Source organism: Hypanus sabinus, chromosome 4 (genome assembly GCF_030144855.1).
Source record: "Hypanus sabinus isolate sHypSab1 chromosome 4, sHypSab1.hap1, whole genome shotgun sequence".
Taxonomy (NCBI): domain Eukaryota; kingdom Metazoa; phylum Chordata; class Chondrichthyes; order Myliobatiformes; family Dasyatidae; genus Hypanus; species Hypanus sabinus.
Window position 1 is genome coordinate 33,769,972 of NC_082709.1, and position 13,538 is coordinate 33,783,509.

General features: G+C 38.4%; 1 protein-coding gene across 2 annotated transcripts in view; it reads left to right on the top strand.

Moving 5' to 3' along the window:
* dnajc10 (DnaJ (Hsp40) homolog, subfamily C, member 10) overlaps window positions 1–3,901 on the top strand; it is a 55,024-nt gene extending 51,123 nt beyond the window's left edge. For both annotated transcript variants that reach the window (XM_059966803.1, XM_059966804.1), the window contains exons 21-23: window positions 49–171; window positions 1,071–1,184; window positions 2,407–3,901. In XM_059966803.1, coding sequence (XP_059822786.1) covers window positions 49–171; window positions 1,071–1,184; window positions 2,407–2,418 — 249 coding nt within the window. In that variant the 3' untranslated portion in view covers window positions 2,419–3,901. The remainder of the gene's footprint in view (window positions 1–48; window positions 172–1,070; window positions 1,185–2,406) is intronic.
* Window positions 3,902–13,538: the final 9,637 nt, after the last annotated feature.

A 13,538-nucleotide genomic window follows, 5' to 3' on the forward strand; every position in this document is an offset into this window, starting at 1 on the left:
TAGAGGGCAAATTATTAATCATTTAATCTAAATGTCATTTTCTTTCAGGCATTCAAAGGCAAAATAAAAGCAGGAAAGTTGGACTGTCAGAATAACCCACATACTTGTCAAACTGCTGGTATCAGAGCATACCCTACAGTTAAATTCTATCCTTTTGAAGGAGAAAAGAAGGTACTGAATTGTTGGTCTGAGGCATCGCATCATAGCCATGATGAGTTTCTTCACCTAAAAAGAGTTTTGCTTAGCAACCTGTTGGAAATGCAAGTTGACCATAGGGAAACAACTGCAATGAGACAGCTGGGCAACAAAGGTTGGGACTATTGGCACATTCTCCGTAACTGATGAGATTTGAAGAAGCAGAAAGGAGGCAATTTAGTCAAGTAGTAGTATACGGAAGGTAAAAAGAGATATTAGATTAATAAAATAGGAGAAAATGAAAAAATGTCATATTTGGGATTTTTTAAATCTAATAACTTGGTTCAGATGAGAATAACATTGGATGTTCCTTTTTTTTCAACTTTCTGAACCTGAGAATTGATTGGTGTTGCATAACAAGTTATTAAGTTGATAGTTGCTCTATTAAATTCCAGCTCCAATATTCTGCTAAGACTTTACTTTTAAGCCAACAATAATATGCCATTTGGCAAAACCAAATGATGGAGCAAAATAAACAAACAGCTTTGCTTCAAGTTCTGTGGTCGAAACAGAAAACTAATTAATGAAAAATTGTGTACAATGAGCCTAAATAACATTTTACCCTCTACGTCCTACACAAATGCACATGCTAATGAATATAAAATCCTTATCAAAAATTTCTAACTGTGGTCACGAGACTACTTCGGGGTCGGTATAAAGCAGTATCCATTGTTTATTTTTAAAGACTTCCATTTTGATAAACAGTCTTGCATGATTTGTTGAATTTAGGAATTTGTATTATCAAGAGCTATGATATAAATTGTTATTTGAAATTAAAATTACTAATTTATAAACACTACCTGGTCATTAATGTTCTATCCGCACTTTTTCATCTACAGTTTTGCCTAATAAATATGTAATGTTTTTCCTTGCAGAAAAGTGCTACAGGTGAATATATAAACAGCAGAGATACTAAAGTTATATCGGAGCTACTGAGAAAAAGGTTGGAGGAACTGCAGCCAAAGATAAGCACGTTTTCAACTGAAAAGGTAATCTGCTTTTATAAAGTGTAGAATAGATTGAAATGGCTGCACCACCTGAACTCAAGGTTAATTTATTTTGAAATAATCTAACATTTCTAAGGAGTGAATTTTCTCATTACCTTTCTGAAAATGAAATGAAACCACACCAATTTGAAAATGATTTATAATATTTCATCTCATCCGCATTGATATTTACAAAAGAAATTATCATTTATCAATGGATCAACCTACACAAATTGTTGAAGGATCACTGCAGACCAGACAGCATCTATGGAAAAGAGTACAGTAGATGTTTCTGGCTGAAGCCTTTTAGCCAGTCCTGCCCAAAACATCAACCATACTCTTTTTCCATACAGCCTGCCTGGCCTGCTGAGTTCCTCCAGCATTTTGTGTGTGTTGCATCTGTAGATTTTCTCTTGTTTGCAATTTATCATTGGATCCTTATTTTATATAATGGAATTCTGTAGCCTTAACAATCTTTTTACTGTACAGTGGAACATAGAATCTTGTATATAGGCAAGGAAACTTAGAATGAGAATGGACCATTCAGCCAGTTGAGCAATTTCATACTGGAAGTTGTATCGAATATAGACTTTCATAGATTTTCCCCAAATTATTGTATTTCCTGAGTGAGAAATAAACGATTGATTTTAATAGATATGCATGTTAATTCATTATGTGCGATGTTGTACGATGTGAGCAACCATGTTCTTTCCATAACTATGATTGTGCTTGACAAGAAGTAGTTTGCCATTGCCTTCTTCTGGGCAATGTCTTTACAAGACAGGTGACCCCACCCATTATCAGTCCTCTTCAGCGATTGTCTGTCATCATTAGTCGCATAGTCAGGACTTGCGATATGCACTAGCTGCTCATTTGACTATTCACCACCTGTTCCCATGGCTTCATGTGACCCTGATCGGTGGGAAGGGGGGGTGTAAGCAGGTGCAAGACCTTGCCTCAAAGTGTCCTGCATGCCAGCAAAGGGCAAGAACCCCTTGCATCTCCTAGGGTAGAGTCTTATCTCTACCCCACCCAATCTACTTATTAGCTGACACTAAAGCAAAGAATATGCAAATGATCCTTCAATTTAAATTGAAATATTTAACTTGCATTTGTTCTTTTGAAGAATATGCCCAATATATTTTTATTGCAATTTGATCTACAGGTGTTTAATTGTTAAGTATTCTTTTGTTCCTCATTGTTTATAATTCTTTTTCTTTTTCAGGATGAACTATAACATTGATGCACATTTCTCTATAGAAGTGGTAATGTTAACAGAAACTCTGCAATAACGTCAACAAATAATGAAATTGTATTCTGTTCTGGTCAAGGAATACTAGATGAAACTTACTGCAAACTAGGTTATTGACCCTAAGTGACTCCAGCAGAATGATGTGCATTAAAAGCAATTCTCTTTGGCAACTTTCTGAAGGATGCATTGATACCTCATTATTTTGGCACCTATGTCAGTAACAGTTTTGTGTATGATAGTATTTTATAACTTAAAGGCCTACTATATTGAAATATTTCTGAACTGTTTTTAATAGTTTATTAAGAATATCACTCCATTCGGTTAAGGTGATAAGCGAATTGGGAAATTGGAATATCATTTTACCAACTGTGTCTGCTGTATTTTGGTTTGTTCGTGCAAGAAGTTAAAGGAATCACTGACTGTATTATGCACTGATGTCGATGCAAGGACTGCTTTGTTTGTAAAGGAAAATGATTTATGCATGAATTCTAAAACAATAATCACTTGAGTTCTGGCTTAAAAAAAATAGGTGACCTATGTGTAACTTAATTTGGAGAATACCTAATTTTTCAATTCTTAGTGTACTGTTTCAGAGAATAGTATGTTTGAACATTGCAAGTTAGTGTATAATTATGCTGGTTTTGCTGAAAGCCATTTAAATGTGTACACATTCAATCTGTACCTTGTAGGTTTTGTGGAATTGGGTTTACCTATGTAATATTGGTGAAAGAATTTTACTTAGAAGCTAGAGTAAAACAACCTTATAAATTGAATAAGAAATACATTAGTCACTGATCAATTCCAAATGTTTCTCAGTGGTAATGCATTATCTGTGCTTCATTCTATTTAATCTTGTCTATTTCGATAACTGACAAGCTGCTAATGCATAATACTGTAAAATTATGAATTGTCAGATTGTGTTTTGACTACAGTATTGGATCATGTGAGATGGTTTTCAGTTGTTTAATTGAAGAGTTGAACCTTTATTTCTTGCGGCGCAGGGGAATCTCCTAACTGTGCTTTTTGTGTGATAGCTTGAATTATGGCTTTCCATAGCGTAATTGTAGATTTAAGATTGCTTTGGGAGGAAGTGATCAGAGCAAATTTGTTACGTTTTATGCGAACTCTGCAAATGTAATTTTCAAAATGAATTCTGGCTGTTTATTTTGACATAATGCAGCCGCACATCTTAAATAAGTTCCATTTTGTATTGGACAAACACTAAGAAATGAATTTTTAGCTATTTTGTGAATTGTATTTTTACATTTTCGAAATATTTTTTCATACTTCCTGGGTCTTCTTTAGTTGAATGTTTGACACATGCCTTAACTCATTTATGGTGTAGGGTTAGTTACGTCAAACCAGCAAATTCATCACAGAAATTTTTCAAATATGAGTTGTTTGGTTGGTTGATAAGTAGATTTGAGAAATTCTGTGTTAAAGTGGTATTAAAAGATTTTTTTTAAAACTAGTGAAAAGTTCTGCATTTATTCTTTCAGGAAGCAGATAACCTACCACAGTTTTAGTATTGTACCTTTACACAGATGTTCAGATAGAACAATTATAAAATGGTTAAGGTATTTTGTAATTCCATTTTCAATGGTTTCTACAATTGTTACAACTTAATAAAGCTGGAATATGGTTCTTAAATATTGGTTCCTCTTTGAGCATTCTGCATTAGATACAGACTAAAAACTGATGGCTAATTAAGGTTCAAAGTAAATTCATTTTCAAAGTACACATGTATGTGTCACTTTATATAACCCTGAGATACATTTACTTGTGGGCATACCCAATAAATCCAGTAACCGTGATAGAATCAATGAAAGACCAGTGCAGAAGATAACAAACTGTGCAAATACAAAAAGAAAGGAAGGGATCAATATAATAAAGAGAACATGAGGTGAAGAGTCCTTGAATCTATAGACTCTTGAGTCCTGAGGTTCCTGCATCTTAGGTTCCCAACCTTTTTTTTAAATGCCTTACCATTATCCGATGGGTACATGTTTCCCAGGTTGGGAAACCCTACTATGCCTTTTTCCTAATGGCAACAGCAAGAAGAGAGCATGACCTGGGTAGAGAGTGTATCTGTGATGGATGTTGCTTCCCAGCAACATAGCCATGTATAAATGTGTTCTTTACCTGTGATGGACCAGGCAGTAATCACTACTTTCTGTAGGATTTTCCATTCAAGTGCATTGGTGTTTCCATACCGGGCTGTGATGCAGCCGGTCGATTTACTCTCCACTACACACATATAGAAATCTGTCAGTTTTAGATGTCATGCCAAATCTTCTCAAACTCCTAAGGAAGTAGAAGTGCTGCCGTGCTTTCTTTGTAATTTCAGAATACTTGTAATTTCAGATCCTCTGAAATGGTAACACAGAGGCATTTAAAGTTGTTGACCCTCTCTACCTCTGATTTCCTTCTCTCTCCCCCCCCCCCCCAATGAGAACAGCTTCTTGGTCTGCTGACATTGAGTAAGAGGTTGTTGTGGCACCACTCAGCCAGATTTTCAGTCACACCTTTGATTCAGCCAAGGACAGTGGTGTGTTGTCAACAAACTTAAATATGGCATTGGAGCTGTGTTCAGCCACACAATCGTGTAAAGCTAGAAGAGCAGAAGCTAAACACACAACTTTGTGGTGCAGCTGTGTAGATGGAGATTGTGGAGGTGTTGCCAGTCTGAACTGACTGGGGTCTGCAAATGTGGAAATCAAGTATCTAATTGCACAAGGGGGTACTGAGGCCAAGGTCTTGAAGCTTTTTGATAAGTTTTAAGAGGATGATGGTATTGAATGTCAAGTGGTAGTTGATAAAGAGCATCCTGATGTCCAACTGTTCCAGGATTAAGTGAAGAGCAAATGAAATGGCATCTGCTATAGATCTATTGTGACATGAGGCAAATTGGAGCCAATTCAAGTTGCTTCTCAGGAAGTTATGTTTCATCGCCAAGCTCTCAAAGCACTAGACATAAGTGCTACTGGGTGATTGGCATTGAGGCAGGATGCCACTTTCTTCTTAGACCCAGTATAACTGAAGCCTGCTTGAAACACGTTGGTACCTTAGATGGCTGAAGTGAGAGGTTAAAGATCTCAGTGAACACTTAAACAAGTTGATCAACACAGATCTTTAGTAACTAATAAGGAGATGATAGTCACTTCTGTTTTGATTTTATGATTTTTTTTTACCCCCAAAACTAAAATTCGTTTTGTAGGGGAATTGAATTTGGTTTTGGAAGCTATTAAAGCTACAACTCTCTATTCTTGGGTTTTCCAATGGCCGGTTTTCACAGATAATGTCGGCATAAGCTGTATTCCAAGCACAGTATAGAGTAGTGCTTCAATCTGTATTTAGCCTCAAGCACTTCCATTTGACCATCCTGCACACAATTCCCTGGGCTTCACAAACATCCTGATATTACCAGTTATGAACATAGAACACTATAGCACAGTGCAGGCTCTTCAAAGCAGGATGTTGTGTCAACACTAACCAACTCCAAGATCAAACACGAGGAAATCTGCAGATGCTGGAAATTCAAGCAACACACACAAAATGCTGGTGGAACGCAGCAGGCCAGACAGCATCTACAGGGAGAAGCGCTGTTGACGTTTTGGGCCAAGACCCTTCATCAGGACTAACTGAAAGGAAAGATAGTAACTCCAAGATCAATTTAGTCTTTCTCTCCTACAATGGCCTCTATTTTTCTATCATCCATGTGCCTATCCTGGATTCTCTAAATATCCCTAATGTATCTGCCCACTCTCATTATCCCTTCCTACCCTTGGACAGCTTCTGGCTGTCTGCCCCATCTATCATGTACACCTCTGTCACATCATCTCTCGTTCTTTGCTCCAAAATGAAGAAAGCTTGCTCACCCAACCTATCCTCATAAGACATGGTCTTTAATCCAGACAGCATCCTGTTATATCTCCCCTGTAACGTCTCAAAGTTTCCACATTCTTCATGTAATGAGGTAACCAGAACCGGACAATAATCTAAATGTGCTTTAACCAGTTTTACTGAGGTGCAATGTTACCTCACTGCTCTTCATGTTCAATTTTAGATCAATCCTCTAACTAATGAAGGCCAGCATGCCTTAACCACCCTAACAATTTGCACAGCATCTTTGAGGGATCTATGGATCTGGACCCCAAGAATCCTGCCATTAACCCTGTACTCTGCCTTCAAAGGTTCATCCTTCCAAAGTGGATCAGTTAACACTTTTCTGGATTAAGCTCCATCTGCTACTTTTCAGCCCAGTTCCGCATTGCATCAATATGCCTACTACTCTATTCACAACTCCACTAATCCTGGTGTCATCAGCACATGGGACTAGAACTTCTGGGAGTCCTGGCTGAGATATTTTCATCATCAAAGCCACAAGTAAGGCAGCAGTGACTGAAGACAGTGAATGTTCTGCCTTTAAGAAGAGCTGCAAAGTCAAACTCGGGAGCAGTAGCCTAATAGGATACTGAGGGATAAGAATATTGAGTTAACTTGCTGCGTGCAAATTACAAAAAGATGCTGAGGGCTAATTGCGAGTTTCCTGGACATATTTCCATTTACTTTAAGAACTGAAGCCTACTTCTTGTTAGAGTTAATATCTGCTATATTCACATAACAATACTAACAACTCTCATTTCCCTAATGGAATTGATCACCAGGAAAACAGGTGACACTGTTAATCAGTTCAGTCTATATATGACTCTTTGGACCCAAATGAATGTTGTTGACTTCATTATGAAGTAGACTAACAATCTCACAGCTCAAGAGCAATTGGGCTCAAGCATTTAATGATATCCAATTCCTGTGAATGAATAAACGTAAGTATTTCTGTGGATTTTCTTTGCCCTTGCTGATTGATTATAGGGACCTGAGCATTTGCATTGGTGTTGGTGCACCATGCAGCTGGACCTTCATACTACCTAACCTTCAACACAATCAATAGCTTTTGGTATGCCAGTGTCAAAGTTATGCAGCTGTATCAATATTGACTCAAGCCTGAATGCAAATTAAATGGATTTGTAAACCAAATTCCTCCCCTTCCACAATATAACCAACAAGAAGCCGCCTGCATTCTGCTAATAAGCTTATAAGAAAACAAAAATATTTACAAGGAAACAGTTGTTATTAATTACTTCTCCGAACAGCCTGCCAGCACACCAGGATAGCCAATGCCACGGGTTGATTTTTTTTTCCTGGCTGTTGCAGTGAGCTAGTGAGGTTTTTTTTTAAGCCATTTAAATTTACTGGGTTCTGGAGGTGGTTGTCCTGATTCAAGACTCTACAAAAACTCAGTGCTCCACATAGAAGTGCATTAGTTGGAATACAGTACGACTTGGAGAAATAGTAGAGACCATAAGGTATAGGAGCAGAAGTAGGCCATTAGGCCCATCACGTCTGCTCTGCAATTCAATCATGGGCTGATCCAATTCTTCCAGTCATCCCCACTCCCCTTCTTTCTTCCTATACCCTTTGATGCCCTGGCTAGTCAAAAACCTATCTATCTCTGCCTTGACTTGGCCTCCACAGCTGCTCGTGGCAACAAATTCTACATACTTACCACCCTCTAACTAAAGTAACTTCTCCACATCTCAGTTCTGAAAGGATGTCCTTCAATCCTGAAGTCATACCCTCTTGTCCTAGAATCCCCTACCATGGGAAATAACTTTGCCATATCTAGTCTGTTCAGGCCATTTAACATTTGGAATGTTTCTGTGAGATCCCCCCTCATTCTCCTGAACTCCAGGGAATACAGCCCAAGAGCTGCCAGATATTCCGCATATGGTAACCCTCTTCTTCCTGGAATCATTCTCGTGAATTTTCTCTGAACCTTCTCCAATGTCAGTATATCCTTTCTAAAATAAGGAGCCCAAAACTGCACACAATACTCCAAGTGTGATCTTACGAGTGTCTTATAGAGCCTCAACGTCACATCCCTGCTCTTATATTCTATACCTCTAGAAATGAATGCCAACATTGCATTCACCTTCTTCACAAGTGACTCAACTTGCAGTCTCTTTGCGTCTCTGCATTTTGAATTCTGTCCCCATCTAAATAATAGTCTGCTTGTTTATTTCTTCCACCAAAGTGCATAACCATACTCTTTCCAACAATGTATTTTGTTTGCAACTTCTTTGCCTATTCCCCTAAACTAAGTCTCTCTGCAGGCTCGCTGTTTCTTCAGCACTACCCGCTCTTCCACCTATCTTTGTATTGTCGGCAAATTTAGCCACAAATCCATTAATACCGTAGTCCAAATCATTAACATACAGTAATAACCAAAATCTACCACCTGCTTCTCCAATTAAATGGAGCACTCCTGTTCCATTCTATCCTGTTGGGAAGCAACATTGGAATATACAATGGAAATAGAAATAAAAATCTGCTGGAAATCTAAAATAAAAGCAGAAATACTTGAAAAATTCAGGAGACCAGGAAGCACTTGTGAAAAAGGAAATCATTCATGTTTTGGGTCTACAACCCTTTGTCAGAACTGGGAATACTAGAAAAACAAGTTCATTCCCATGGGAGTGTGTGAAATAAAAGGATCTGCTTCTGATAGGTAGAGTTGAGATAACTTAATAGTGGCAATTAGCAGCATGTCAAGTTCCAGACTTACCCGCACTGCAGATTTCTCCAGGTTGCAGGAATCAGAAACACGTTTATTATCACTGGCATGTGATTAGCAGCAGCAATTCAATGCAATACATAATCTAGCAGAGAAAAAAGTAATAGTAGTAATAAATAAAATTAATAATAAATAAACAAGCAAATCAATCATGTATATTGAGTAGATTTTTTTAAATGCAAAAACAAAAATACTGTATATTTTTAAAAAGTGAGGTAGTGTCCAAGGGTTCAATGTCCATTTTGGAATCAGTTGGCAGAGGGGAAGAAACTGGTCCTGAATCGCTGAGTGTGTGCCTTCAGGCTTCCATACCTCCTACCTGATGATAACAGTGAGAAAAGGGCGTGCCCTGGGTGCCGGAGGATCTTAATAATGGGTGCTGCCTTTCTGAGACACCGTTCCCTGAAGATGTCCTGGGTACCTTGTAGGCTAGTGCCCAAGATGGAGCAGACTACCTTTACAACCCTTTGCAGCTGTCAGTCCTGTGCAGTAGCACGCCCGCCCCCCCCCCCCCCCCATACCAGACAGTGATGCAGCCCGTCAGAATGTTCTCCAAGGCACAACTATAGAAGTTATTGAGTGTATTTGTTGATGTGCCAAATCTCTTCAAACTCCTAATGAAATACAGTCGCTGTCTTGCCTTCTTTATAACTACATCGATACATTGACACCAGGTTAGATCCTCAGAGATCTTGACACCCCAGAGCTTCAAACTGCTCACTCTCTCCATTTCTGATCCTTCTATGAGGATTTGTATGTGTTTTTTTGTATTACTTTTCCTAAAGTCCACAATCAGCTCTTTCATCTTACTGACGTTGAGTGCCAGGTTGTTGCGCAGCACCATTCCACTAGTTTGCATATCTCACTCCTGTACACCCTCTCATCACCACCTGAGATTCTACCAACAATGGTTGTATCGTCAGCAAATTTATAGATGGTATTTGAGCTAACCTAGCCGCACAGTCACATGTACATAGAGAGTTGAGTAGTGGGCTAAGCACACACCCCTGAGGTGAACAATGTTGACCGTCAGCAAGGAGGATATTTTATCACCAATCCACAGAGACTGTAGACTTCCATTTAGGAAGTCAAGGATCCAATTGCAGAGGGAGGTACAGAGGCTCAGGTTCTGCAATGAGTTGGGCCAATGCCAGTTTCCACATTGAATAATATTATGATCTCTGAATGTATTACAACAGTGCTTAAGAGATTGGACATGAGTATTAGTTCCACATACTAAATTCAACAGGAAATACAAAGTAAGCTGAAGGATAATCTGATTGAGGTGCACAAATATTAAAAGAACTTGTTAGAGTGGATAGAGAAAGCCAATATTCTACCTTGAGGGAATCCAAAACAAGTGAGAAAGAACTTCAAAGTGGTCTTAGCCATATTGATATTTTCCCCTGTTTCTTTTACTGGGGAAGTCTGTATGCTGGAAAGGCCATCACTTAATGCCCAGTTCTAATTTCCCTGAAAAGAGCAAGTTAACCAAAGGGGATAACTTCACTCGCCCCATCATTGAACTGTTCCCAAATTCAATGTAGGAACAGTTCTTCCTCTCATGCCCTTGATATCAATGTTAGTTATTTATTATTGTAGTGATTACAGGCCATTCAGGAACAGCTTCTTGCCCTCTGCCATCTGGTTTCTGTACAGTCCATGAAACTATGAATCGCTATGTTATTCCTTTCTCTTGCGCTATTTATCTATCTTCGTAATTTATAGATGTTTGCATCTTTGAACTGCACTGCTACCTCCGACAACAAATTTTACATCATACATTACTGATGATAAATCTGATTCTGATTCATTTCAGAGAAGATAAGAGAATCAAACAAACTCTTGAGTCACATAAAGACCAGTCTGAACAAAATGAAATATTTATTCCCCTGATGGGTTTTTCTACAATAATCTGTTAGATTTATAGTCATCATTGCTAACACTAGCTATTTGTTTTTTAAATTGAGAGTTATTAACTGAGCTTAAATTACATACCTGCTATAATTCAATCAACCCTGGAGCATCTGGACAGCAAAGATGCATACATCAGGATGCTCTTTATCGATTGCAGCTCGGCATTCAATATCCCCTCAAAATTAATCAATTAAGCTCCTAGACATTGGCCTCAATACCTACTTGTGCAATTGGATCTTCAATTTCCTCACTTGCAGATCCCAGTCAGTTTCCCACTGCCAACATCATCTTCACAATGTCCATCAGCAGAGGTGCACCACAAGGTTATGTGTGTAGCCCCCTGCTCTACTCACTTTACACTAATCCATGTGTGGCTAAGCACAGCTCCAAACCCATATTCAAGTCTTCTGATGACACCACTGTCATTGGCTGAATCAAAGTTGGTAATGAATCAGCAGGTGGAAGGGAGACTGAAAATCGGCTGAGTGGTGCCACAACAACCTCTTACTCAATGTCAGCAAGACCAAGGAGCTGATTATTGACTTCAGGTAAAGGAAACCAAAGGTCCTCATCGGAAGATCAGAGGTAGAGAAGGTCAGCAATTTTAAATTCCTCAGTGTTATTTCAGCAGACCTGCCCTAGGTCCAATGGGGAAGTGCAAAGTACAAAGGAAGCATGGCAGCATCTCTACTTCCTTAGGAGTTTGCTAAGATTCAACATGACATCTAAAACTTTGACAAACTTCTGTAGATGTTTAATGGAAAGTATATAGACTGGGTGATACAACCTGGTATGGAAACAGCAATGTCCTTGAATGGAAAATCCTACAAAAAGCAGTGGATATTGCCCAGTCCATCACAGGTAAAGCCCTCCCCACCTTTGAGCACATCTACATGAAACACTGTCACAGGAAAGCAACATCCATCATCAAGGACCCCAGCACCAAGGACACGCTCTCTTCTCACTGCTGCCATCAGGAAGAAGGTACAGGAGTCTTGGGACTCAAACCAACAGGTTCAGGAACAGTTACTATCCCTTGACCATCAGGCTCTTGAACCAAAGGATATATCATCACTCAACGTCACTTTCACAATCATTGAAATGTTCTCACAACCGATGGACTCATTTTCAAGGACTCTTCCTCTCATGTTCTTGATATTTTTGGTTATTTATTTATTATTATTGTAGCAATTACTCAAACAAACCAAAACCACGTAGAGACTAAGCATGGGGGTGGGGGGGGGGATGAATCTGCATGACTTGCTATTCAATCCAATAATAAAGTTCCAAAGTTGAAGAACGCATTCAATCCTTTAAATTAGCAAAACAATCTTGAAATGATAAAAGCTAATGAAACTAAAACTAATGATATAACAAAGTAAACAGTCTTAGCATATTAAACATACTTAAGCCAATCATTCCTAAATGTATTCAAGAATATTCAAGTTTATTTAAGCGATTTTAGGTGCATTTAAGCAATCTTAAGTGGTCAACAAAAAGTTATCACACCTTAGCTTACTCCTTAGCTCTATCCACGCTGGACAGACAAAGACAAAGCATGAATATATACCTAAGCTCTTTGCTTCTACCACACCCCAACCCATGTGACAGATTACCCATAATAAACATACAACACAGAATGCAATACCAATAAGTAAATAGATACATGGCTCCTACAATCATTATTTCTTTCATTTTTATTGGCGCAGTTTGTTGTCTTTTGCACACTGGTTGAATGCCCAAGATGGTGCAGTCTTTCATTGATTCTATTATGGCTTTTATTCTATTGTGCATTTACTGAGTAAGCCCACAAGAAAATGAATCACAGAGTTGTATATGGTGACATATATTTATGTACTTTGATAATAAATTTACTTTGAACTTTGATAATAGTCCTTTGGATTATTAATATAGCCTTCATGTCAAATCAAGAGAATGCATCCACCAAACACACAGGTCAAAGGCAACTGCAAATTCACACCCCCATTGACTTAATTGAAAAGATCAAACCTGAAATATCAAGAGGCAGTTATCAATTAGGAAAAAATGTTTGAGAGACAGAAGGGCTTTGATTTGTTGAAACTAACTCAAGAGACTGAATTCCCCAATCTAACATTTGTATTTGATAACGGCAACTTAACCAGGCGATCCCTGGCATGATATTGTTGTCATTCAAGTCCTGACACTTTGTCTTAAACACATAGTTATAATATTGTCAGGCTGACGTACCTCCTTTGTACTTGTGAGAAGTTAATTGGAGGAAAGCTAGAAGGTTCTCCAGCTTTTCCAAATTCTAGTCTTCACAACAGCAGATTTGCTACTATTACACCCTGTTAATCTACCAGAATTATTGCACAAAATCCCATCATCTGGCCAGAGAAATAAACATTAATTCCCATCTTACACAGTTCACTCTTGAAAAAAGGAATGAACACTATGGCAGTTTCTAATCCCTTGCCATAATTCTTGTAAGACCATAAGACATAGGAGCAGAATTAGGCCACCTAGTCCATCAAGTTTGCTCCGCCATTCAGTCATGGCTTATCCTTTTTTC